Genomic DNA, 26,358 nt, shown 5'->3' with positions numbered 1-26,358 from the left:
GTTGCAGGATCAACACATTAAAAAAAAAATTGTGTTTCAACACATCAACATAAATGGATAAACAAGATGTGATATATACATATATATAATGGAATCCTATTCAGCTATTAAAAGAATGAAGTTCTAATGCATGCTACAACATAGATGATATGAAAGTATTATGTTGAGATAAGCCAGAAACAAAGAGACACATATTGAATGGTTCAACTTATTCAAAACATTTTGAATTGGCAAATTTATAGAGACAGCAAGTAGAGCAGAGGTTATGAGAGACTGGATGGAAGGGCAATATGAATTATTTCTTATTAGGTAAAGAGCTTCTATTTGGGATGATGCAAAATGAGAAAGAGATAGCGGTGATAGTTGAACACTGTTGTGAAGGTAATTAATGTACCTGAATTGTATACTTAAAATGGTAAAAATGGCAAATTTTATATTAAGTATAATTTAATACAATCAAAAAGGTTGAAAATATTTAATGACATTAAAAAGTGGGCATAAAGGTAAACAAAAAGAATCAGGATGCAAAACAATATAAAAAACATAATTTAAATACATGTATATGTATATACATATATATGATTAGAAGGAAATATGTCAAAATGCCTTCATTGGTTAGCTCTGTATAGTAGAATATAGGTGAACTTCTTCTTTGTTATATCTTGTAATGTTTTCCATTTTATTTTCACAATGAACTTTATTAATCAATCCTAAAAACAGTAAAGAGTCAAGTACATTTATCAAAAAATAGATAAAAATCTGGAAATGCTTGTTATGGACGACAGAAGAATCACAAAAGAAAATGACAGCTGTTTTCAAATATCTGAAGGACTATTTCGGCAGAAAAATCAGATTATTCTCTGTCTTCCCAAATGGCAGAGCTGAGAACTGAGATGGGTGAAAGTTACAGAGAGACAGAGCTGGCTTGATGTGAAGGATTTACTTTAACAGTAAGGACTGTCCAGGAATGTTCTTATGGTAGATTTAACAGAGATATTTAATGAGCTCCTTTGATGAGTCAGGCACTGTTAAAATACTGGGAATACAGCAGTGATCAGGATAGGTAAGGTGCTGTTCTCAAGCAGTGTACACCCTGAGAGAAGGAAAGCAGGCAAAAACAAATAAAAACAGAGATTAATGCCATAATTTCAGATTGCGGAAAGTAGCATGAAAACAATAAAGCAGAATGAGTGATGGAGAATAACTGGCTTGGCCACTATTTGAATGACCTTTCTGAGATGGTGACATTTAAGCTAAGATCTGACTCTTAAGAAAAAGCCAAAGCCATAGGCAGTTCCACTGGGAGAGTATTTTAGGCAAAGAAAATAGCACACACAAAAAAAATAGATGCTGAGGTGACCACAGTTGGCAATGTTCACAAGACAGAAAAACCAGAGTGTCTAGAACAAGGAAGTGAGTTGCAATATGGTTAGAGGTGAATTTGGAGAAGCAGGCACAAGCCGGATCACATAAGATTTCAGATTTAGTAGAAATAGAAAAGATGACAACAAAATTTATATGTAAAAAGCAACACTTTCACTATTGTGTAAAAGGTAAATTGGGGTGAGGAGAAAGCAGTGAGAGTGGAAGCAAGATCAATTGTGAGGGTTATCACAGAAATCCTTATGTGAGGAGACACGGCTTTGTGACAGTAGCTGCACGGGATGGCGAGCAGGGATGCAGGGTATTTTCTGGAGGCAAAGCCAATAGGAATTGCAGATATATTATATGTAAGGGTGGAGAAAAAAGGAAAATTAAGGATGACTCTGGGTCTTCAATTTGAACAACTTGCTAGATTGTGGCATTATTTTAATAGAATGTAAATTTCTTGGGGAAAAGAACTTTTATTTTTTTTCCACTGAAGTATTTCAATTGCCTACTACAGTAAGTAGTACAAACCAGATACTCAGTAAGTATTTAATAATTTGTTGACTCTCAGATCTGATGAAATAAAATGTTCTGTTTGGGCCTCTGAAGTCTCCATACTGTTAAATAGCTAAGATTAGATGCTTAGCAGCCGCATTTCCAGAACTTGGTATAGACCTCAAGGCTAGAGACACAAATTTGGGATTCATCATCATATGGGTGACATTAAATTCATAGAGTTGGTTGAAATCACTTCGGGAGATGGTGTAGATTGAAAAGACAAGAGAACCTAAGAACAAGCAAGCCTTGGAACATTCTGAAAGTCAGAGCACAGGTAGCTGGCCCAGTGGTAAAGAATCCACCTGCCTATACAGGGGACGCAGGAAATGCAGGTTTGATCCCTGGGTCAGGAAAATACCCTGGAATAGGAAATATCTACCTCTTCTAGTATTCTCACCTGGGAAATTCCATGGACAGAGGAGCCTGGCAGGCTACCGTCCATGGGGTCACCAAGAGTCGGACACGACTAAGCACACATAAAACACACACACACACACTCAAAGCAGCAGAGACCAGCAAAAGAAATGGGGAAGCTGTATTCTTTAAAACAATAGATAACTCAGGAGTAAGTGGCATCACAAAAGCCAAGAGAAGAAACCTTTTAAAGAAGGAGAGCGCTGTTGAGAGATTCAAGTACAGTGAGGAAAGAGAAGTGATCAGTACTGTTGACAGCAGGGAGGTCCTTGGTGGGCTTGACAAGAGCAGTGTTGAGGAAGTGCAGCAAAGGTGTGGACAGTACACAATAGTTACTCTCCTTGAGTCTGTTCTCTGAAAGCAGAGCTTTTGAGCAAATTTTTTTAATGATAAGTTGGTGTGATAGCTGTTAATATGATGATGAGAAGGTATGAGAGGAAATAGCAGAACTAGTGTGAAAGCAAGACCAGGAGCCACGTGGAAGGGGCAATGTAAGACTGGTACATCTTTTTAAATGAAGTATAGTTGATTGACAGTGTTGTGTTAGCTAGTACAGCAAAGTGGTTCAGTTACACACATACACACACACACACACACACATATATACTTTTCAAATTCTTTTCCATTATACATTATTATAAGATATTGAGCATAGTTTCCTGTGCTATACAGTAGGCCCCTGTTGTTTACCTACTTCACACACAGCAGTGTGTATATTCTGGCATTTTTGCAGTCAAATGCTCTGCTCCTGAGCTACACCCCCCAGTATTTTTGAATGAGTGAGTAATGTGGACCCTCCCAGCCAGTGGTGGCTGGAGCCACTCATATAAGACCACAAGAGCCAACTGCTGCAAAGTTCAAAAGTCAGTTATTAGATACAGCCATTATTAAAAGAAAATTATATAAAAGAGCAATTAAGTAAAGTATCTTTGTTTTAATATCTTAAAAACAAAGACAATGAATCCTCAAAACTGATAATGTCCTAATGGTTTTACTACCTTTCAGCATTATCTCTGTTCGTGAAGTTAACAATGGAGATTGAACTAAAAGGGGGTCACATCTGCAGCTGTTACATCATGAACAATTGTTCTTTAACTCAGGAAATAACCTTCCAGTTTTCAAGAATTGTTAGTCAAATTAGCAAATGAGTAGCTCACATGACTGATGGGCTGTGATTAAAGTTTAATCACACGATGATTAAGTTTCAGCATAAGGCTTTGTGGTTTTGCTCATCCAGGAAAAGAAAAACATCAACCAACATTCACATTGGAAGTATTTCAGTCATCAATCACAACCGTATAGTGACTAAGGATACAAGATTTTGATGAAACTCAGTTAAAGCATTCTGTGAGAATCAACTGGTTAAATGGAATTTGCAAGAAAGAGTAGTGTTTATTTCATTATTATTTGTAAATTGTTCACTACTTATTTTTCTTCTTGAAAGCTTATAGTAAACTTGTATGCATGAAAGTGATAGTCCCTCAGGTGTGTCTGATTCTTTGCAACCCCATGAACTGTAGCCCACCAGGCTACTCTGTCCATGGAATTCTCTAAGCAAGAATACTGGAGTGGGTAACCATTCCCTTCTCCAGGCGATCTTCCCGAGCCAAGGATCAAACCTCCATCTCCTTTATTGCAGGTGGATTCTTTACTGCCTGAGTCTCCAGGGAAGCCCAAACTCATATGCATATGCATATATATACGTGTGTGTGTGCGTGTGTGTGTGTACATGAAGTGAAGTGAAAATCACTCAGTCGAGTCCGACTCTTTGTGACCCCATCGTCTGTACAGTCCATGGAGTTCTCCAGGCCAGAATACTGGAGTGAATAGCCTTTCCCTTCTCCAGGGGATCTTCCCAACCCAGGGATCCAACCCAGGTCTCCTTCATTGCAGGCAGATTCCTTACCAGCTGAGCCACAAGGGAAGTCCAAGTATATACATGTATATATACAATTTTTGAAGAGCTGGTTGTTAAATATTTGCCAGGAAACCACCTCCTCCCACCAAGCAACAGCATAGGTTCAGAATCCAAATCCATTCCCTCAAATGCTAGAATCTGGCTGATTGAAACAAATGACTGTAGAATTAGAGATGGCAGTGGAAAAATTTGGTCTCCTCAACAATTTGGGAAGTTTGACAGGAAAGGGGACAGCAGCTTATGGTGGATTTTGGGTCATGCAAGAGCTCTTTAAAGAAAGAAGATACAAAAATATACATGTATACACTGACTGGAATAATCAAGTAGACCAAAGAAAAGTTGATGGTGGAAAAAAAGATTTTTTACAGAAACAAAATCCTTTAGGAGGTAGGGGCAGGTAGGGTTAAAAGTACAAGTGGAACTGGTGGCATTCATATGTAACAGAGAAAAGCAAAGAATATGGTCAAGATGATGTTAGTGGTCAGGTTGGGGAAAAAAAATCTCACATCAGGGAAACTGGGGAGATGATTCATATATTACTGATAGTTGGAGGTGGTGGGTGAGAGGTAGCATAATGGCAAGATTACATTTAATCTCTGTTCTAAATCCTGAGAGGCTAGGATTGGAAATAGAAACCATGAAAGCCATTTAGCTTCTATAAGTTGGGCACATTTGGGCCATAACTATACTTAAAAGCACATAGAAGTCAGTGTTCCTGATTTTCAAAGTGCTTTTTTTTCATTTTAAATGTTTAGCGACCCTTTGTAGAAGCTCTATATTTTGTGAAAAACAGTAAAATAACTAGCCAGCTTTTCCTTGGATGACACCTTCTTTCAGCACTTAAAACTGAAGATTCTGTTTCGTCTTTCTCTCCCTGCAGACTATATCCCTTTGCGAACAAGTCACGCATCACTGCTGCTATAGCGACCATCTCTCATGGTGGACCAGCCCTGCAGGGAGAGCAGGACACAGGTGCAGGGGAGCATCTCTGAGAAGAAAATTTAAAAGATGTCTTACTTGTTACACCAATAATAGTTGTAATGGCCAGATCCTGGAACAGAAACTGGTAATTTGAAAGGTTGTTTGTCTCCTGAAAATAAAAATGAAAGTCGCTCAAAAAAGTTAGAACCTTCTGGATGAAATGTGATATAAACTGCACTCATTTTCTCATGGCAACATAGGATTTTCAATTAGAAGACCAAGGCAATATGGTCAGGGGCATGGTCATGTCATCAAGAGTACCAAAGACAAGTCTGTGAACTTCTCCCTAATCAGTAGGGACACCACTGTGTGCTTTCTGGGCTGGTCCTTTGAGCATCTCTGTCACTCCTTGTTGAGGGGAACACCTCACCCTACTAGATTCATCTTTTCTCTCTTTTCTCCTTGTTATCAGAAAGATTGGAGTTTGGTCTGGCACAACAAAATAGGACTTTCTAAATGGTAAATGAGAAATGGGGTGATCTTACCAAAATTTCATCAATGGAAAGTAAGAATAACTAAACCCATGATTGCATTCTTGGGTGTTGTTAGGAAGTCCTGATAAAGCATGCTGATATTCTTAAGGAAAAAATATTCAGGTCTTATTGATTTCAAGGAACTTGCTTCCTTGCCCCCCAACCCCTTTGTGAAAAGGCAATAATGATTACCCATTATCTCTACTTTTAACTCTACTTTTGAGGTTAATGAGTTACTGGGATTCCAAAATACAGCCAGGTCTCTGTAATGAGACTCTCCTTTTTCAGCCCATTCATCACTGAAAGGAAAAGGACTTATACAATCTGAAAATAACAGAAGTAAAACCTTCAACCCAGGAGCAAGTGGGTAAGACATAGAGATGAATCTGGATACCTTCAGCATGAGTGGAATTCCCTTTATCAGTGTTAGTCAATAGAAGAAGCCTATAGGTTGAGTTCACGAACATTAATACTAGATATGTCTTTTCTTCTTTGATATTTTGCTAAATAATAAAAGCTATCACAAGATCTATGTACTTTGGGGGATATGATATGCCTATTTTCAAATCCCTATATTCAAGGAATCAGTGATATGCTGCTTTGTACTAACTCATCAAAGTCAATTGCTAAATTTTCAGGAATTTAGTAAGCTAGTTGTTGTGTGTGTTTAGTCGCTCAGTCATGTCCGACTATTTGTGACCCTATGGACCATAGTCCATCAGGCTCCTCTGTTCATGAAATTCTCCAGGCAAGAATACTGGAGTGGGTTGCCTGTCCCTTCTCCAGGGTATCTTCCTAGTTGAACCCAGACCTCCCACATTGCAGGCTGACTCTTTACCGTCTGAGTTACCAAGGAAGCTTGAAATATCCTATTTGCACTCTTTCTTTAAAAGGCATTGCAGATTGAAAGTGACCACTACTTTCAGCTCTCACTAACCAAGAGACTAGGTCCCAAGTCATACCCAGTAGAGCAGCAGAACACCAACATATTGAATCATGCTGTACAGAGCCATGTACTTAAACATGCAAAATGAGGTGACGAGAGCTGCACGGCCTTCCCTGCATGAGAAAAGAAATGAGAAAGTAATGAAATGAAAATCACAGGAGGAAATGAGGTCAGTTATCCTGTGCTGTTCAGCTGAGCTCAGAAGAAAAAATCAAAGCCTGATAATTTGATTGTTTGTCTAACAGACTGGACAATCTTGAGTCAGTGGGAATCAGTGGTCAGTATGCTAGATTCTCAATGAAGACTAATTCCAGTCCAAGGTCCACAGGCCATTGGTCAAGCTTTGAAGCCCAGATATGGAGTTACTTTTGTCCTGTCTGTGGGCATTATTTCAGTTCCGAGTAGGAGACTTGAGAAATAGTCCCAGAGTTCATAATCATTCACTAATGTGACTTGGAAGTTCATTTTCCTTCTCTTGGTCACAGTTTCTTCAACTATGAACTAAGGAATTTGAATAAGATTGCAGGTTTGGGGTATATTTTCATGCTCCAGGTGCTTCAGGGGTTTTGCAAACATCTCATTCAAATTTCATTTGGCAGTCCCAACTTTTTCTAAAACTGAGCTAAAATAATATGAACACTCAAATGAGGCTTGCATCCAACTTAAAGAGACTGGAATCAATGAGATTGTTCATTTATGTTACTGTTGATTGATTTTGAGTAAGTGGTATAAATTTAAAGCTTAAAATAGATTACTTATCAAATATCACTTTTATCTCTTTCATTTTGGGGAAAAAAAGAAGAATTTAAATTTACTTCTGGTTGGAATAGTTTCCTGGGATTCCAAAACCTGATCCTCAAATCAGACATTTTCCTGTATTGGGGCTTTGTTGCTGTAGTTAACTCCACCTAGAAGGTGGTTTCTCCTCCTCCCTCACCTCCTGAGAAAGGTTCCCCGACACAACCACATCTGAAGAAACTGATTCCACCACCTCAGCTATCTCATGACTTTTCACACTACTCCTGATTTATCTGTGCATGTGTTATTGCCTGGCTTCTTCACCAGAAGAAAGCTTTGTGAGATCAAGGAATGATTATTTGCTTCTGCATTCTCTGTGCCCCCAACAGTTCTGGGTACTGAGTCCCTGCTTTATAAATATTTGTGCATGAATACATTTTTTTAAAGGGGAGGAGCTAGTCAAAACATTATTTTAGTGTGGTGGAAAGAGTATGACATTTGTACATAAAACACATTGAAGCAAAATTAATTCTAATACAATCTTCAATCTTATATGGCAGTGAGTTTGGCTACATCAAGTTCTCAGAGCCTCAGGTTCTTTGTAAAAGAAATAGTGACCATCCCTACAATTCCAGGCTGGCACTTTATAAACTGTAAACACATACTAGTTATAATAATCAAAAGCAGCCACAATGCTCACCATCTCTATTAGAACAAAGCACCACGGGAAACTGTAGTAGAAGCAGCAAAGATGAATAAATATTCTGGAAACTGGGGATAGGAAGGATATTCCAAAGAAGTTTAAAGACACAAGAGGAAAGGAAGACAGGTAGGGAGGAGAGGGTTTCTGTAAATCCTCCATTAATAAAGTATCTAAGGAGGTATATTCAGAACAATACTGAGAGTATGGTTAACATTTTCAAAGCAGCAGCAAGTTCCAGATTCCAATCTTCTAAAAATAATCTATTCAGTGATTTTCACTAGAAATGCCACTGCTTTCCCGGAAGGTAAATCCACTCCAAAGTAGAATCTTTGCTTTCTCCCACAAAGCACCCTCTCCACTCAGGGACATACATTTTCCCTGGTTTTTGCAGAATAAAGGGATCTACACCTAAAAGTAAAGAGAGGTTAAAACAATGCTGGAAGAAAGTACCTACTTACTTGATAAGGTGAGGTACACATTCAATGTTTGGAGTTTTGGAGGTGAAAGGCGAAGCCACAGACGCCTCCTGCTCTGATAAAGAGACGCCCACATGAGCCATTTTCAAAGCCTGAAAGCAAAGAGTCAGCTTACTGACTACTGACGAACATCTTTCCTGAGGCTGCGTAAGAAAGGCTAGTTAATCTGGCTACAAGGTGGTTTGTAGGCCCAAGCTCTGGCCAGAAGATGATTATACTTTGCTCTGCCTACTACATAAGAAAGAGCTGTCACTCTGACACCTAGCCAAAGAAGTTCAGAATCTGGAGCCAAATTCTACCCCATTCAGTCTATACTGGTCATTGAGTCATTGTGTGGCTCTGGTCCAAACCTTTCCCAAATCCTCCCCATCAGTTTCTCCATCAAGAGGAGTGGAGATGGTACACAACCCCAGAGATGCTATCTCTTATTGGGCTTGGAGCAAATACACTTGAGGACAAGATGATGGCCCCAAATTGGCAGCTACTTACCCCACAGTCATTGGCTCCATCACCACACATACCTACAAAGTAACTAAAAGGGAACAAAGTGTCAATTATAGAGGAGATCAAAGCAATCTTACCTAATTGCTCTAATTAAAAAGATAAAATAAGCTTTATTACTTAAGACTCAAACTTATTATTTATTTTAAGGGAGTTTCCCTAACAGTCTGGTTTGACCAAAAGTAGAGTTTGACTCAGCAGTTCCTGAAATGGATTAAGAAAACCAACATGGCTGTCCTAAGTCCAGGTGCTTCAAGGAGACCCTGCCCTTCACTATCTAGGAGGCAACTCTGTCAGCTATAAAATAGGAAGTGCATCATTATATGACAGTATGGCATGGTGGGAAGGGCTCGGGATTTGAAACCAGGAAATCTAGATCTTTGACCTGATCATTTTCCATTTTGACTATCATTCATCTCCCCTACAAAGCATTATGAGTATTCAGTGAGGTGGGGCATTCTAAAATGATAAACAAAAATTCATTTTTGGTAATGTTTAGTCACTGGAGAGGAAATCTACTGTGTCAGCAGTCACTTGAGGGACTCAAAAATGGGCTGCCAGGATCAAAAGTTGAAGAAACAAAATATATCTCTATTTCAGGATAGGTTTTCAAGGCTGAACGGATATTGCTATCTTGAATTGTTGATGAAGATAGTCTGCTTTTTAAGGTAGGAGCAATCTGACAATATTTGCATAATTTGCTGTACTTCTCTTCCACACTGCTAAGACAACGAATTTACTGCAGAGGTTTTCAGCCATGTTCAGAAGAGAGGACTATTTGCCCTTTCGGTGACTGAATCAAGTGAATAGAAGCTGGAGTTGTGTGGGTGTGGTCCAGTAACACAGGTAGAGAAAACCTCAGAGACTCCATGAAGTTCCATTAATAGGAAATAAAGGATCCCAAATGATGGGATTCTGTTAATGGAGACACTTTGTATTAAGAGTAGCTTTCTAATTTAGGATGGACAGGATTCTTTGCATAAGAATGCTTTAATATTTCAGGGTTATGTAAATCTCTCTTGTCATAGGATCCCCCCATATATCATAACTATAAAAATAATTTATAAAAATAAAGTGTACATTTTCATTGTACCTTCAGAAGTCAAGTTCAAATGACCTTTCCAGAGTTATTTCTTGTGCCCTTATGTTCTAGTTCAGTGGGATTCTCTGGATGCAAAATTGACTTATGAAAGGAACTTTTAAAAAGTACTGATGTTCAAGTACCCACATGAGTAACTGAATCAGAATCTCTAGATGGTGGTGTCCTGGTATGGCTAATTTTTCAAAGCTCCTGAGGTGACTGTCATGTGTAGCCACATTAAGAACCCTGCCCTGGACTTCCTTGGTGGCCCAAAGCTAAGACTCTGCACTCCCGTGCAAGGGACCTGGGTTAGATCCATGGTCAGGGAACTAGAACCCATAGGCTGCAACGAAGATCTAAGATCCTGTGTGCTATGGCTAAGACCTGGCCCAGCCAAATATATAAATGTTTAAAATATAAAAATAAAAGAGGAGGGGACAGATGTATACCTATGGCTGATTCATGCTGATTTTTGGCAGTGAAAGTCAAAGTCGCTCAGTCGTGTCCGACTCTGCAACCCTATGGACTATTCAGCCCATGGAATTCTCCAGGCCAGCATACTGGAGTGAATAGCCTTTCCCTTCTCCAGGGGATCTTCCCAACCCAGAGATCCAACCCAGGTCTCCCGCATTGCAGGCAGATTCTTTACCAGCTGAGCCACAAGGGAAGCCAATTCTGTAAAGCAATTATCCTTCAATTAAAAATAGTAATAAATTTAAATTTTAAAAGAGAAGAAAGAAATCATAAAACAAACAAACACTGCCTTAAACAACGGAGTGACTTCCTATACCTCTTACTTTCCCCCTGTTGTGCCTGTATGCACTTTACACTACCTGAATTGATAAAGAACCTACTCTAGTTTCTGAAATTCTTCCACCAGACTGGATTTCTGCCCTGGAGACATTCTTGCAAAGATGGTTCCATTCATCAGTATCTGTGAAAAATGCAAACAGGAAATTTTTTAATCATGTCAGCTGGTCATACCTGAAATAACTGATAGTGTTCAGAACACTAACTGGTTAATGATATCCATGAGTGAGAAAACTATTTTTAAGAAGTCCTCCTTTGGATTTTAAGACAGATATTGAGACTTTGTCATCAGGTTAGTGATTAGGAAGACTAAAATCAGTGAAGATGACTACTTAATAGACAGAGTTGATGAAAACAATGACCTACAAGAATTTAGCTCAGGGGCCTTGGAGATTGTGGTCCTGAAAAATCTGGAGCTTAATAGAACCTTAAACCAGTAGAGTATGAGAAACTGCAAGATAAAATGAGGTCAGGATCCCAAAAGAAGAAAAGAAGGCAACAACTGCTTTTTGGAAAAATTGTTTGAATCTAGCAGAAAAACAACCTAGTGATGACAGAGTGATTATCTGTAGCCTTTGACTCAACCGTACTATCTGGGCTTGACCAATTGTGAAACTCAGCTGATATCTCCAACCTAATTTGGGCTATGAAACATTAATTGATTGTTGGATAAAAACCTCTACCAGTTTCATCAACCTGAGCCCCATCTGACAGAGTCTAAATTCTTCTGTTACAGCTGTATGCTCCCTGCTCTTCTTGGCAATAAACTCAGTTTAGAGTTCACTCAGCTTTAAGTCTTCATTCTTTTTTTCTTCAGCAGTACCCAAGATAATGAGCAATTGAATGCAAATAAATCATTTTGCTTTACTATGAACATAATCCTCTAGTTTGTTCAGATATTTTATATATATAACTTGCCAGCCTCCACTATGGGTTTAAGTTTGACACTCTTTTGTATAGAGATTCTCTATCAAAAGCCTGGTGGAATTCCTCTACCCTTGGCCTGCCCTTGCTGTGTTGCTTCAGCTGTGTCCGACTCTGTGAAACCCCATGGACTATAGCCCATCAGGCTCCTCTGTCCATGGGATTTGCCAGGCAACAATACTGGAGTGGGTTGCCATTTCCTTCTCCAGGAGATCCTCCTGATCCAGGGATCGAACTCACCTCTCTTAAGTCTCCTGCATTGGCAGGAGGGTTCTTTACCACTAGTACCACCTGGGAAGCCCCATCCTTGGCCTGCCTTCCTGTATAATTGCTGGATTCCACTATCCTGTGAGACCCCCTCAATCGTGGCAGTATAGTGACAGCTACCTCAAAGCAATCTTATCACTTGAGAAGTCACTAATGCTACAGTTGATAGATAATTGGCTAATCGAGTTTACTCATTTTTTTTTATTTGAGCTTACTTATTTTAAATCTAGCAGGAAATTAAACAGTGATCTCTGCAAAACTATCTGCTTTCCTTATGATACATTCTATAGGTATATCTAACCTAGTTAAAAGTTTGAAATTACTTACTGTCATGCTCTCTGACATTGTTAGCATCTTTATCAGGAGATAGGTACCATCTTAGAACTTACCTTTGGCAGTAGGCTACTGAAATGTTGACTTATAACCTGGAAGGATTTTCCATTTAGAGCAAAATGGTAACTTCCTTCTTTGCTATTATCAGAGATTTCTTCCCTGATATTAATGTAATTGTCCTGCAAAGCAAGACACGGTTATTTTAGACTTGATAAGGTGGTTAGGATCACAAGCATATCTAAGCAAAGGCAACTATGACAGTCTGGGGTCTCTCTTTAAAAGTCACACTCCAGCCTTGATTCCTCAGAGAAGCACTTTCTTTTTGCTGGATCAATCTTTGCACATCAACAGCCTCTAGTGAACAGGAGGATAACACTCACGTCCTGTCCACATCCTGATTTGATCTCAGTGAGTCCCAGAGAAAAGCACATTTCACACATTTTAAGTGTAAAATATGAAAGCATTGCAGCTTAATAAATTTCTCCCTGAAGTGAAAACTTTCCTTTTTTTGTATTGCTAGCAGAATTAATATTGTTTCACAAGGACACAATAGAGATAGGATACTGACAAGATTGGGGATAAATGAATAAACTTTTTTTCACCCATCTTGAAGACATGGTCTGATTTTCCAGTGCACACAGCAGTGTCTCTCCTAGGGACTAAATCCACTTTGAACTCAATGGGATAGTGGGCAAGCAAGGGGAAAAAGGGAAATTAGATTTGCAGTCTCACTTACTATATTCTTTCTAAAGACTTTTTTAAGTTTAATAGAATGTATTATTTCCAGCAACCAGGAAAGCACCATACTTTAAAACTCAGTATGAATGGTATGGTAAAGTGATATAGTTGAGTGCTTTGAACTGCATACATGTTAGACATCTGAAGAAGTATGTTGACCCCAGGTCACCTGTACACCTCTGCCAGTCAAAGCTGCTCAGTAGCCAACTGTGTGTGATGAGTTAGATAATACGGCAGAAGGTCTGATTTTAGGTATACCTGATTCCTGTATGCAATGTGCTTCTTCTCTTCTAGTAATTTCCAAGAAATAGATGCTGATGAGGACCCAGTTGTTTCATTTGCTTCAATGAGAATGACTTTCTGGCTTTCAGAAACCATTCCAGACTTTCTGGCCACTGTTATTGCAGTCTGAAGATTGTCACCTAGAAGAAAGGAAGAGTACCCCAAAATGGGATTGAAGAGACAGAACCAACTCATACATAGCCTGGAAAACTATGTATAAATACTTATAAACTATGTAAAACTATGTATAAAATGATGTGTAGACATAAAAATATATAACTGAATCACTGGTGTACACCTGAAACTAACACAACATTGTAAGTCAACTATACGCCAATAAAAACTTTTAAAGAAAGACTCTAACCCAAACTTCCTATACCTAGGCAAGACACCATTCCCTTGTCAAAGCCAAGAAAGATATTTCAGGGTATATAATAAATCAGAAAGCATATCTCCCTTTCACCTCATCCAAAGATAATTCTTCAGAAAAATTACAACCAAGCGAGGGAAAAAGCAGAAGAGAAATTTCAATATGACGAAAGAGGTGAAGAGGGAAGGCTGTGAGCCATGAGTTCTTACTTCTACATAAATCTAACTGGTTAAAAATAGATTCTGAAAATGCATACAATAATTGCTAAATAAAGATTTTGAAACAGAAGAGCCATAATATAAGGGGAATTCTAGTAAGTAGTAAATTAACTCAGCAACACCTAAAAGTTGGACTGAGGGGCTCAGAAAAGAAAGGGTAAAAGTGATCCAAAAATCTCTTGGTTTGGAGGGGCAGGTAGTGGAGGGGAATAGAGAAGTACCAAAGGGGAGGTGAATGCACACTTGAGTCCCCAGGATAGAACTGAGTTCAAGGGCAGTAGGGTGGAGAGCGAATCCTTTGGTGGGGAAAGACTGTATCTTGATTCCACAATTCATAGAGCTAAATGCATCTGACTTTGAGAGCAGAGAAAGGGAAGGCAACACATACTCAAAAAACATGAATACTTAAGGAACTCATTGACTCTCTACTCAGAAGCATTCATTAGGAAATTTTACACATTTCTCTTGCGTGATCCTTTCTCATCATTCCCTTATTTGTGATTTGGGGTTTGAGAGTGAGACTGGAGGGACATTTCATAATTTCCAGAATCATAAATCTCATTTGATGGGCCTTCAGCATAGTATACAGACCACGCTGACTAAGCATTCTTCTTCTCTGAATATTTAACAATAAAGTCAACATCTCTGCATGGCTTAAGTCTTCTTATTCAAGTGTTATTTCAAAAGTCCCCTATCAGAAAGAACACCTCATCTAAAGTAGCCAGTCAGCCACACTTAACCACATCAGCCTGTTTTGTTTTACGTAGCTTATAATACTTACTGTTAGCTGTTTATTTTCTATCTTAACCCATGTGAATGAAAACTCAGTGAGAACAGTAACTTTGCCTTTTTTGTTGCCCATCTCCAGCATCTAGAATGATGCCTGGCCCACATCAGGGAGTCAAAAAGATTTGCTACTTTTTGAGAGAACTATGTCTATTTCTGCATCAAATTCTTTATGTTTTCACACACATATTTTGTTCTATACCTGTGATCATCACAGTCCTTATCCGGGCTGAGATGAGCTCCTCAAGGACAGGTTTTGTCTCTTCCTTCAATCGATTCTCCAAGATCAGCAGTCCCAGAAATATCAGGTCTGATTCTACCTGCTCCCTGGAAGTATATGAATGATTGAACAGAAATCACCACTATAGCCTTTCTTACAGGAAGCAAAACAAAAATGACAGACATCTTCCTCTCAGAGTGGTCCCTGCTCACTCATTCATGCTCCATTGCTGGGGCCCTGAATATGTGCAGGAACTTTCCAGAAAAAAGACAAGAGCGAGCACAAGGATATGGAGACATTTGCTCTGATGGAATTGAGAGGAAGAGAGGGTGCTTATTCAGTACAAGATTCACTTTAATCTTGGTAGAGAATGAATGAAATAGCCACAAAATTGTCTTCCATCAGATGGGGTGATTTTCGTCACCTCACCTGTTAGCAAAAACCAGAAAGAAGTTCTAGCTCTGATACAAAACATCATGAAAAGTAAGTGCAGCACAGAAAAATAAAATAAAACACTGGTTTCTCTAGAAAACAAAGCTATCATCAGTACTGTTTTGGTCCCAAGAGGCATGAGGCCATAGTCTCAAAAAGAGCCCTTCTTTTTAAACCAAGCTTCTCCCTGTCTCTGCCTTTCTCTCTGTGTGTGTCTCTCTCTGAGTGGGTAAGTGTTGCTCTTCTACATAAACTGTGACTGTTTCTGCAAACAAATGAATTTTCTGAGGCTCCTGCCCATCACAAGAACATTTCCAAGACACTCCACAGGACTAAGTGCAAGGGAGTACCTCTGGCGTTGGGGTTTCAATGATTCTTCCATGATTCATTTATCTGAGACCCAGATACATCTAGCAGACACAAGAGCAAGGCACCAGCACCTCTCAAGTCTGGCCCAAGGACAGAGGAACGCAGAAGAACTAAATTGCCTCGCTTGTCGTGTGTGTCTCAATGCTGGGCCTCACTTCAACCAGCAGCCCAAACTAGAATTAGGGACACTCCCCAGGTCACTGCTAACATCTCCACAGGAGTGGCAGGAAGTAGATATAACTTGAACTATTCACCTCAGAGCTGGCTCAGAAAGATAGCACTCCCTATCCTTCTGAACCTACCATTTAAATCTCTCCATAATCTGAGTCCAAAAGATCTTTCCAGCTTTATCTATCACTAAATTCTTCATCCACCCCAAATTCCAGCCAAGTTGGACCATGGGTATGTTTTGTACACAACCATCTTTAAACATTTGCTCTAGACTGCCAGAGGACATTTCTTCTTACTTCATAGAAAAGGTTATAAGTTCCCTGTGATCTGCCGTGGAAACCCTTCCTATATTTTGAAATCAAGCTCACATGCACCTCCCATGAAGATTTCCCCAAATGGAAATACTTTCAGTCTCAACCTATTACTTCTACCTCAGTTCAGCTTGTATTTTATTTGTCATTCTTTGCTATTTGATCTATCTCTCTGTCTCTGATCCTTAAGAGTAAACTTGCTTGGTTCAATGACAAGTTCAACAACACCTATGTGGTGCCCAGCACAGAGGATGTGCTCAGCAAATATTTGCCAGTTGCAATGTTCTACTGCCTAGTGTAACTGTTTTTCCCAGGCAGCCCTGGAAAATCCATTTTCTCTTTCAGAAATTCTACTGCCAGAGGGTTCTCATGGGAAATGAAGCCAGCAAATCTATCAGATCAATAACCAGTTAGTGGACATGCAAGAACTTTTCTGGTGGCTCAGTGGTAGAGTCTGCCTGCCAATGCAGGAGACACAGGTTTTATTTCTGGGTCAGGAAGATCCCCTGGAGAAGGAAATGGCATTCCACTCCAGTATTCTTGCCTGGAAAATCCCATAGATGAAAGAGCCTGGTGGGCTACAGTCCATGGGGTCACAAAAGAATCAGACATGATTCAGTGACTAAACAAAAATAACAACAAAATAAATGCAAGGAACAGGGCTCAGAAAAGAGGAAGAGAATATACAGGGATTATAGCAGTTTCTAACTCCAGAAACTTGACGTTCAACTTGAAGGACAAGATTAATCCTGACCACTTTGATTACATGGAAAGCTGGGGAAAGTATTGTGATTGTGTACAAATAAGAGTCCTCTGGCATCAGAGGATGGTGTAATCATTTCTGGGTGGAATGACTGGAGAAACCTTCCTAGAGGAGGTGATATTTGAAGGAGGCTACTTTTTGAAGGATAATGTAGTTGATACCTAACTGAGGTCCTCCAACCTTTTTGGCAGTCTTCATACACAGGCATCAGGTTTGAGATATTGTCAGAGATCACTGACACGGTCCAATCACAAGGCATCAGGCATGAAGAAAATGACTGCAGTGTCAAGATCTGACAAAGTCTGCAACGCACCTCAGCACTCGTTTTTCTGTTTCCTCTGGCATGTGGGTTCAGTGCACAATAATCAGGAGACCAGCATTCTAATCCAAGCTCTGCGGCTACCCTGCTGTGTAACCATGGGCAAATCACTTTCTTTGCCTGGCAATTTATCTCTACTTTTCCAAAAGCAGGTGATGAAAATAACAAACGTGCAAAGTCTCTCCTAGCTCAAGTGTGACACAATTCTTTTCATTCAATCTGATCTAGAAAATGAAATGAGGAGAAGACATGGTCCCTTGAAGGGGTTCACGCTCTGTAACTTGGAATAGCATGCTATCTTATCCTGTTTCCTGCACAAACGTTATACCTCCTCCTGAAGCACCTAAAAATAATGAAGAATGGTGAGTGTAATACAAAGAAGCACTGTCACTCCAGTGATTACACTTTATGTTCTTAAAATCTACGTGATTTTTAAAAGATGGAATAGGCATAAAGCGAGCCATGAACCATCATAGAAATTATGATATTAGTGCTGGAAGCACTCTGAGTAAACACACACACCAGAAAGAATGTTCTGCTTTAAGCATGGATTAGAAAGGCAAATTTCTAATTAGGTAAATCGACTTAGCTAGAAGTAGATATGGTGGTGATGCAGCTTTAACACAAGATGGGCCAATTGACAACCTAAAAGATCAGATTCTACCAGTGAACTTGGATATAGACCTTATCAGATTTTGGAAAGTTGGAATTTGAATGCTGTGGGCTATGTACTCTCCTGTCTGCTGCTGCCCTCACCACAGCGCCCCTCCCAAACATGTGCCCCTACCCTGAGTGCTTTGTTATATTCACAAGCTCTGAAGTCATGAGTCTGAAACTTGATACACAAATATTTCATCATAGTAATCAGAAGCAACAGTGCCTCAGCCAGAATCTTGATATATATGTGTCAAAAGACTCTCAGGAAACAAAGTTCCATTCCCAATTCTGCCACATCCCTGACCCAAGTATCCTCTTCTTTAAACTGAGATTCAGTCTCAAAGTTCACTTTTAGCTCTCTGACTTGAGTAACCTGGGTTGGTTAAAATACAGCAAAGATCCAGAACTGTAATAGCCAAAGTTTTAAGGGTCACAGTATGCTGGCCCACTCTTCTTGGGCCAATAAGTCCAGGGAGTCAACACTCAATGACTTTGGATGAGTCACTTCCCTCCAGGCCTCACCCACCATTGATAAAGGTGGGGTTGAAACTGATCAGTGATTCTTAGCAGGGGCGATACTGCCTCTCAGTTCAGTTCAGTTTAGTCACTCAGTCATGTCTGACTCTTTGCATCCCCAGGGACTGCAGTACACAAGGCTTCCCTGTCCATCACCAACTCCCAGAGCTTACTCAAACTCATGTCCATCAAGTCGGTGATGCCATCCAACCATCTCATCTTCTGTCGTCCCCTTCTTCTCCCGCCTTCAATCTTTCCCAGCATCAGATCACTTCAAATAAATCAATTCTTCTCATCAGGTGGCCAAATTATTGGAGTTTCAGCTTTAACATTAGTCCTTCCAATGAATATTCAGGATTGATTTCCTTCAGGATGGACTGCTTGGATAAAAGCATCAATTCTTCAGCACTCAGCTTTCTTTATAGTCCACCTCTCACATCCATACATGACTACTGGAAAAACCATAGCTTTGAATAGACAGAACTTTGTTGGCAAAGTAATGTCTCTGATTTTTAATAATTGCAAAGTAATGTCTCTGCTGTCTAGGTTGGTCATAACTTTCCTTCCAAGGAGCAAGCGTCTTTTAATTTCATGGCTGCAGTAACCATCTGCAGTGATTTTGGAGCCTAAAAAAAAAAATAGTCTATCACTGTTTTCCATTTTTTCCCCATCTATTTGCTATGAAATATGGGACCAGATGCCATGATCCTAGTTTTCTGAATGTTGGGTTTTAACCCAACTTTTTCACTCTCTTCTTTCACTTTCATCAAGAGGCTCTTTAGTTATTCTTTGCCTTCTGCTATAAGGGTGGTGTCATCTGCATATCTGAGGTTCCTGATATTCCTCCTGACAATCTTGATTACAGCTTGTGCTTCATCCAGCCCAACATTTCTCATGATGTACTCTGCATATAAGTTAAATAAGCAGGGTGACAATATATACCCTTGATGTACTCCTTTCCCAATTTGGACCCAGTCTGTTGCTCCATGTCCAATTCTAACTGTTGCTTCTTGACCTGCATACAGATTTCTCAAGAGGCAGGTGATCTGGTATTCCCATCTCCTGAAGAATTTTTCACTTTGTTTTGATCCACACAGTCAAAGGCTTTGGTCTAGTCAATAAAGCAGAAGTAAATGTTTTTTGGAACTCTCTTGCTTTTTGAGGATCCAACAGATGTTGGCAATTTGATCTCTGGTTCCTCTGACTTTTATAAATCCACCTTGAACATTTGAAAGCTCACAGTTCACATACTGTTGAGGCCTGGCCTGGAGAATTTTGAGCATTACTTAGATAGTGTGTGAGTTGAGTGCAATTATATGGTAGTTTGAACATTCTTTGGCATTGCCTTTCTTTGGGATTGGAATGAAAACTGACCTTTTCCAGTCTTGTGGCCACTGCTGAGTTTTCCATATTTGCTGGCATATTGAGTGCAGTACTTTCACAGCATCATCTTTTAGGATTTGAAATAGTGCAACTGGAATTCCATCACCTCCACTAGCTTTGTTCGTAGTGATGCTTCCTAAAGCCCACTTGACTTCGCATTCCAGAATGTGTGGCTCTAGGTGAGTGATCACACCATTGTGGTTATCTGGGTCATGAAGATCTTTTTTGCATAGTTCTTCTGTGTATTCTTGCCACCTCTTCTTGATATCTTCTGCTTCTGTTAGGTCCATACAATTTCTGTCCTTTATTGAGCTCATCTTTGCATGAAATGTTCCCTTGGTATCTGTAATTTTCTTGAAGAGATCTCTAGTCTTTCCCATTCTACTGTTTTCTTCTATTTCTTTGCACTGATCACTGATGAAGGCTTTCTTATCTCTCCTTGCTATTCTCTGGAACTCTGCTTTCAAATGGGTGCATCTTTCCTTTTCTTCTTTGCCTTTCACGTCTTCTATTTTCTTAGCTATTTGTAAGGCATCCTCAGACAACCATTTTGCCTTTTTGCATTTCTTTTTCTTGCTGATGGTTTTGATCCTTGCCTCCTGTACAATGTCACGAACCTCTGTTCATAGATCTTCAGGTACTCTATCAGATCTAATCCCTTGAATCTATTTGTCACTTCCACTGTATACTGCCTCGAGAGGACATTTGGGAACTTTTTAGGCATGCAAAATGTTACCCTGCATCCCACATGCCTTTTGACTATTTTACAGGATTCATGGACACTAAAAACATTCATGGATATATTGCAATAAGCAAATATAAAATTGTTTATACTTCCCTAAGTTCTGTCTTACATATAAACACAAAGTATTTTTTACATATTTTTAATATTGCATTGAGTTTGCCAGGAATATAATATATATTGAGAGGAAAGTGTTCTATTATATTCAGTTTTACTAAGAATTTTTAGTCATTTTGCAGAGTCACCTCATTGACAGTAAGACTGCCAGGGATACCTGAGTCTCCAGTGAATAAAACACCTGTATCAGTCTGCTTTCCTTCCTGTTACATCCCCAGTGATTCTACATACGTATAAGCAACATATTGTTTCATTTTATTTTAATGGAGTCAACTGAGTATTTATTGAACTATGTATTACTTTTTGTAAGGCATTATAATTTTTGCTATATAGGAGGGCATTATATTTCTTTTTTAAAGAGACTATGTCAGATCAAGTTACATATGAATTTTATTTTCCTACATTAAGGGAGGTGATACCTAATAGTTATAGTAAGAGAGTATTGAATCTGGCACAGTTGAAAACAATTACATTAGACCTCCCAAATTTAAAATCCTAAATAGCAAACTAAGGCTTGATTATCTCCATAGCAGTGACACCAATAGTGGCTGACATAGAGTATTGGACATAACTTGAAAATTAAATAAATACCATTGCCTGAAAACAAGGGAAAATAAAACAACAAATAAATTTGAACTACTAATCACTCCAGTACATTTTAACTTTTGAGCATCTTGATTTTAATCTATCTATAACAAAACTCTCTTTATAACAGCTTCTCTGAAATTTTTCTTATTTTTCTATAAGAATTACCTAGATTATATGTTGGGTCCAAGCTATATTTATTTGTTTTATTAAGTTGTGTATTTTTTATCAAGATTTTTTTTCAGGAAAGTTTTATGTTTTCTAACTTTCAACAAATTCACCAACTTTGACACAAAATAAAAGTAATAAAACCCCCAAGTAGCTAAGTAATGAAAAACAAAAAATAATTTAAAATCAAACATATTTGGTTCAAAATGAGAGCAGGACCAAAATTTCAAACTCTCTGAAACATAGATTATATTCATATATTTTGTTTCACAAAGCTGTACAACCATATTTTACAATTTTTACAGCTATTTCTGGTCAATTCTCCCAGTCAAGTTCACATCACCTTTGTGATTTAGCCAGGGCAGGAATGACTATATCCGCATTTACTAAGTTCAAGGACATTTTTTATATACAAATTCAGTAAGCTGTGTTGCTGAGTCCACTGCCCAGTCTGGTATATCTTCCCATGAAACCATTCTGCTTTACCAAAATTCTCCCCTCCACCCTCTTACCTCATCAAAGCAGAGATGTGGTGGTCCATTTCCAGCTTTTTGTAGGCCAGTCCTATGACCCGGAAGCCCTGTGTCGTGTAAATCTGAAGTTCACTAACAAAACTAGTTGGTACTGTTCAGAAAATAACACAAGATTAGTGTGCAATATGAACTCAGTTGGTACTGGCAGAGAAATTCCTTGCAAACAGAACCAACACTTGCCCAATAAAACACACCTCTACAAAAGGTATGCAAACAAGTCAGTGGGAACTTTAAATATCACTACTTTGTCATGGTTGACTTCTTGGGATCCAGTTAAGCAGAAGTGAAAAGGAAGTACTCAAAAGACAAAAAAAAAAAAGAATGAGGAAAGTGTATAATTCTTTTTTCTCCAGTTTAACCAACAAAAATTTATTGAGACTCTATTATGGATCAGGCATTGTTTATGCAGAGATTGAACTGTAATCCCTGCTCTGAGGGTCTTTGTCTAGTAGGGTAACAGCCAGTAGACTAAGAGTACAATTGAATGAGACACTTGCTATGATCCAGGCAACTGGGCAGCACACTTTGGGAGCATTAGTGCATCATCTCCCAGACTGGGAGATGGTGGTCAGATGGAGAAGGAAAAGGGCATTTGGCTGAGAGAGCATCATGTACTCAGACATGGGGCCGTGAGGCAGTAAACCTTGACAGTTCAGCTCAGGGGAAGCACAGGATGTGAAGACAGGAGTAGTAAAGAAAATCTGGAAAATGTGATAGAAGTCAGATCATGAAGGCTTTAGATACGATTCTAAAGGAGTTTGAGATTATCCTGGAGCCTATGAGAAGAAACCAAAGAATGCAAACAGGAAATCACAATATAATCATGCTACGTGACAGAAAAAGGTCTGCGCATAGTGTAAAGGATGAATCAGTGTAGGGCACATAGGAGAGGAGGAAGCCAATTCACTAACTATTGAAGTGATCCAGGAGAAGGATGATGAGGCCTGAGCTGATGGAGTGACAGAGCCATGGATTAGCAATTGACAAGCCAGAAGTGCTGAGGGAGAGGCAGCAATCTAGAAAGAATCCTAAACTGGGGTGGGGGAGTAACAGTTTCATTCACTAAATTAGAAAATACAGACAGTGAGAAAGATAAGCTTGATTTTGGTAATGAGTTTGGAACACCAATGCCTCATCAGGTTGTGACGGCCAGTAGGCAATTAGATTTGCCAGTCTAGTGCTGAAGGGACATGTGCAGGTTGGAAACACAGGTTTTCCTGCTGTAAGTCTGAGCACTTACCTGTCTCAGGCTGGCAGAAGCTGGCCACCCTCTCTGGTGCCCCTTTCATGAATACCAGCTGGTCACCCCCCATCTCTTGGACAATGACGGTCATCCTCTGCAGCACTGATGAGAACGGGAACTGATGCAGGACTGCAATTCCTTCCACTGGGACCTGGTTGGCGGATGGGGAATGGAGACGGACATGCCACATAGCTTCTAGCTACAGGGAATTAGTTACTCCTCTCCCAGTCCTCAGTTTAGCAAATAAGGGAAACAAGGGCTCACCAATTTTCACACGCAGAAATCAAAGAAGACACATTTCTGAACTTTCAAAATTGTGGGTCTCACAGGACTTTCCTTCTGAGTCGGGTGTTGTGGGGTAGAGAGCAGGCAAGGCTTACCTGGCTGGATGTTCCACAGGGCTTAACAATCATGGCACATCCCGGCGCTCCCTTGAGGTGGAAATCGTCCCCGGAAACCACCATTTCCTATTTCATACAGGATATTTCGTTGTGGAGATTTCTTTCCCATTCATCCACTGATACTGTGCTCAAACCCTCCCCTTGAGAAAATCCTCAGACCATCTCAATGTATTCTCCCTCAGCTACACGGAGGTGAACCAGACTTTAATTTGCCACACACACAAAAATAATGCATCGGAAATACTATGGAACTTGAAGGTCAGACGCTTCTGAATTATTCACGCAATTTCTCCTGCTTTCTCTGCTGGAATTTGTGGCATAAAGGCTTTCTCCACTTCAGAGGGCTTAACTTGAAAACACTGAGCATGAATAGCCAGTACCTTATTGTCTTTCTTCTCCTGGTTCACTGTGCTCCTGCTCTTTCCTCTCTGTCTAATTTGGATGGACGGTCTTCAGGGTACAGGAGGGCAGGGACTGTGATGTACACGGTTAACTTTTGGTAAACAGTAATTGCTATAATAATTATCCTAAATTATAGGCAAAGGAACCTTTTACCCAAAGATGCCATAATACTTTATAACCATCTCTTGGAGTGGCAGAAAAAAAAAAAAATCTCAGAGAGGAAATTATTACTCAGAGAGTAACCCAGGAAGGATGGAGAAAGTTACATCAGACTGCTACAGATGCATGCCCTACACATGCATGCATGTGGTGGTTTATTTGCTAAGTCATAGTGGACTCTTTGTGATCCCATGGACTATAGCCCACCAGGCTCCTGTGTCCATGGGATCTCCCAGGCAAGAACATTGGAATGGGTTACCATTTCCTTCTCCAGGGGATCTCCGGACCCACGGATTGAACCCGTGTCTCCTGCATTGCAGGCAGCTTCTTTACTGACTGAGCCACAGGGAGGCCCCATTAATGCTGGAAGGGACCCTAAAGATTGTCTCTTTCAGTGAGAATTTTACACATGTTATTACACAGACCTGGAACTGAACCAGGTTACAGAGAGTGGAGTGGGCTGCGGCTAAGTAGGTGGGGATGCATGTTCCCTAAGCTGTACCTTTACTCCCCATTTTCTATCTCAACTAGAGTAACTCCAATGATTTGTTTTGAGTAGGGTGCTTTTGAATAAAGTTTACTTTTAAGAAAAGATTCCAGCTTTTTTTGTTTTCTTTCACAGGAACGCTGCTGGTCAAGTTCAATCTCCTCATTTTAAAGTCATGGAAATCCCCAACAGTATAGATGACCTCATGAGGTCAAGGAGTCAGAGCAGAGCCAAGACGAGAACTGGGAGAGTCAGATACCTGGTCCTGAACAAGACCACTTGCTCTGAAATCCACTTCAGAGTATCAACAAAAGCTCTCATGGTATTCTTTTTAGTGCCAGGTCTTAGAGACAAAATTACACTAAAGTAATAGAAATAAAACTCCTGGTAACAATGAATTACCCTAAGCACTGGGGAAGTGATGCTTCCTAATCCCCATGTTCTAGAAAACTTTGAAATCAGACATGGCTCATATTGTAGTTGAGAAGAGTTAGAACATAATTACATATTAATTATACTGAGACTATTGAGCTGGTAATAGATTCCAGGCACAGTACCAGGGATTTCTTAAATGTATCATTCCATTTAATCCTCACAATGACCCCAATACAGAAATACATTGTACAGAGCAGAAAACAGCTTAGATGAGCCTGCCCCTCACTGCCACACGTAATCCATATTGGAGATGTCCAAGTACTGAAGAGCTGTGATAAAACCTGGGTTGGCCTGGCCTTCAAGAAGCTTCTGAAGATCTCTGAAAAGCAGAGGCTTACCCAGGTGGTGGCCTCAAACATTTTGAGGTCCAGTGGGTCTCCCTGGATGGTCCCGTCAAGGAGGATCAGAGAGTGGCAGCAGGTCATAGCCGCACACAGTGGGCCCCATGGCAAAGTCCTGCCTGAAGTAAAGCTGTGGACTTCCCGGAAACTAAAGGAGAAAAGGGAAAGGACTTTAGTCCTCTTCCTCCAGGCCAAAGTGAAGCTTCTGGAAGTAACAATCTTTTAAAAATACAAGTCAATATGCTTTGTTGCATGACATACTCACTCTCTAATCTCCTCAAATGAATAGTGTTTCATTCAGCCATCATCCTTACATGAGCTCAGTGAGCATGAGAAAGGTCTGGAGGCTCTTTCAAGCTCTTTCTTTCCTCTTTTCCCTACATCCCTCTCTGGCATAGATTTAAATCCAGAGGTATAGAAAGAGCTGGAAGTATCACCCTTAGTTCTAACTGCAAATACTCCCACCTGAACTTCTGGACCCACTATTTCCTATGCTGTGAGACAGAACAGGCTAGCTCATACTATAGCTTCTTGTATATATATATACATATATCGCCTTCAATCTATCCTTCAGGGCAGGGTTGTTTCTTCCATATCTCTCTTCAACATATCTGATGTTTGGTCGACGGCAGACAGTTGACAAATATAAAAGTAAATAAATGAATGAGTTGGTTACTGGAGATCTGAAAGACCATAATGTTAAGTAAATGAAAAAATTT

General features: G+C 39.7%; 1 protein-coding gene across 5 annotated transcripts in view; it reads right to left on the bottom strand.

Annotated features, from left to right (window-relative positions):
• The window catches only part of ATP13A4 (ATPase 13A4), a 121,911-nt gene that overhangs the window by 13,924 nt on the left and 81,629 nt on the right, over nucleotides 1–26,358 (bottom strand). For 4 of the 5 annotated variants that reach the window (XM_070466223.1, XM_020882599.2, XM_020882595.2 and 1 more), the window contains exons 14-25: nucleotides 25,637–25,787; nucleotides 23,795–23,881; nucleotides 23,412–23,565; nucleotides 22,151–22,262; nucleotides 15,088–15,212; nucleotides 13,488–13,651; nucleotides 12,548–12,670; nucleotides 11,012–11,091; nucleotides 9,065–9,107; nucleotides 8,558–8,667; nucleotides 6,675–6,771; nucleotides 5,276–5,348 (exon numbers count right to left, since the gene is read on the bottom strand). In XM_070466223.1, the coding sequence (XP_070322324.1) occupies nucleotides 5,276–5,348; nucleotides 6,675–6,771; nucleotides 8,558–8,667; nucleotides 9,065–9,107; nucleotides 11,012–11,091; nucleotides 12,548–12,670; nucleotides 13,488–13,651; nucleotides 15,088–15,212; nucleotides 22,151–22,262; nucleotides 23,412–23,565; nucleotides 23,795–23,881; nucleotides 25,637–25,787 (1,319 nt within the window). The remainder of the gene's footprint in view (nucleotides 1–5,275; nucleotides 5,349–6,674; nucleotides 6,772–8,557; nucleotides 8,668–9,064; nucleotides 9,108–11,011; nucleotides 11,092–12,547; nucleotides 12,671–13,487; nucleotides 13,652–15,087; nucleotides 15,213–22,150; nucleotides 22,263–23,411; nucleotides 23,566–23,794; nucleotides 23,882–25,636; nucleotides 25,788–26,358) is intronic. The other variant, XM_070466222.1, reaches the window with a different exon arrangement.

This window comes from Odocoileus virginianus, chromosome 4, assembly GCF_023699985.2.
Source record: "Odocoileus virginianus isolate 20LAN1187 ecotype Illinois chromosome 4, Ovbor_1.2, whole genome shotgun sequence".
Lineage (NCBI taxonomy): Eukaryota > Metazoa > Chordata > Mammalia > Artiodactyla > Cervidae > Odocoileus > Odocoileus virginianus.
This window is presented reverse-complemented; position numbering and strand designations above follow the sequence as displayed.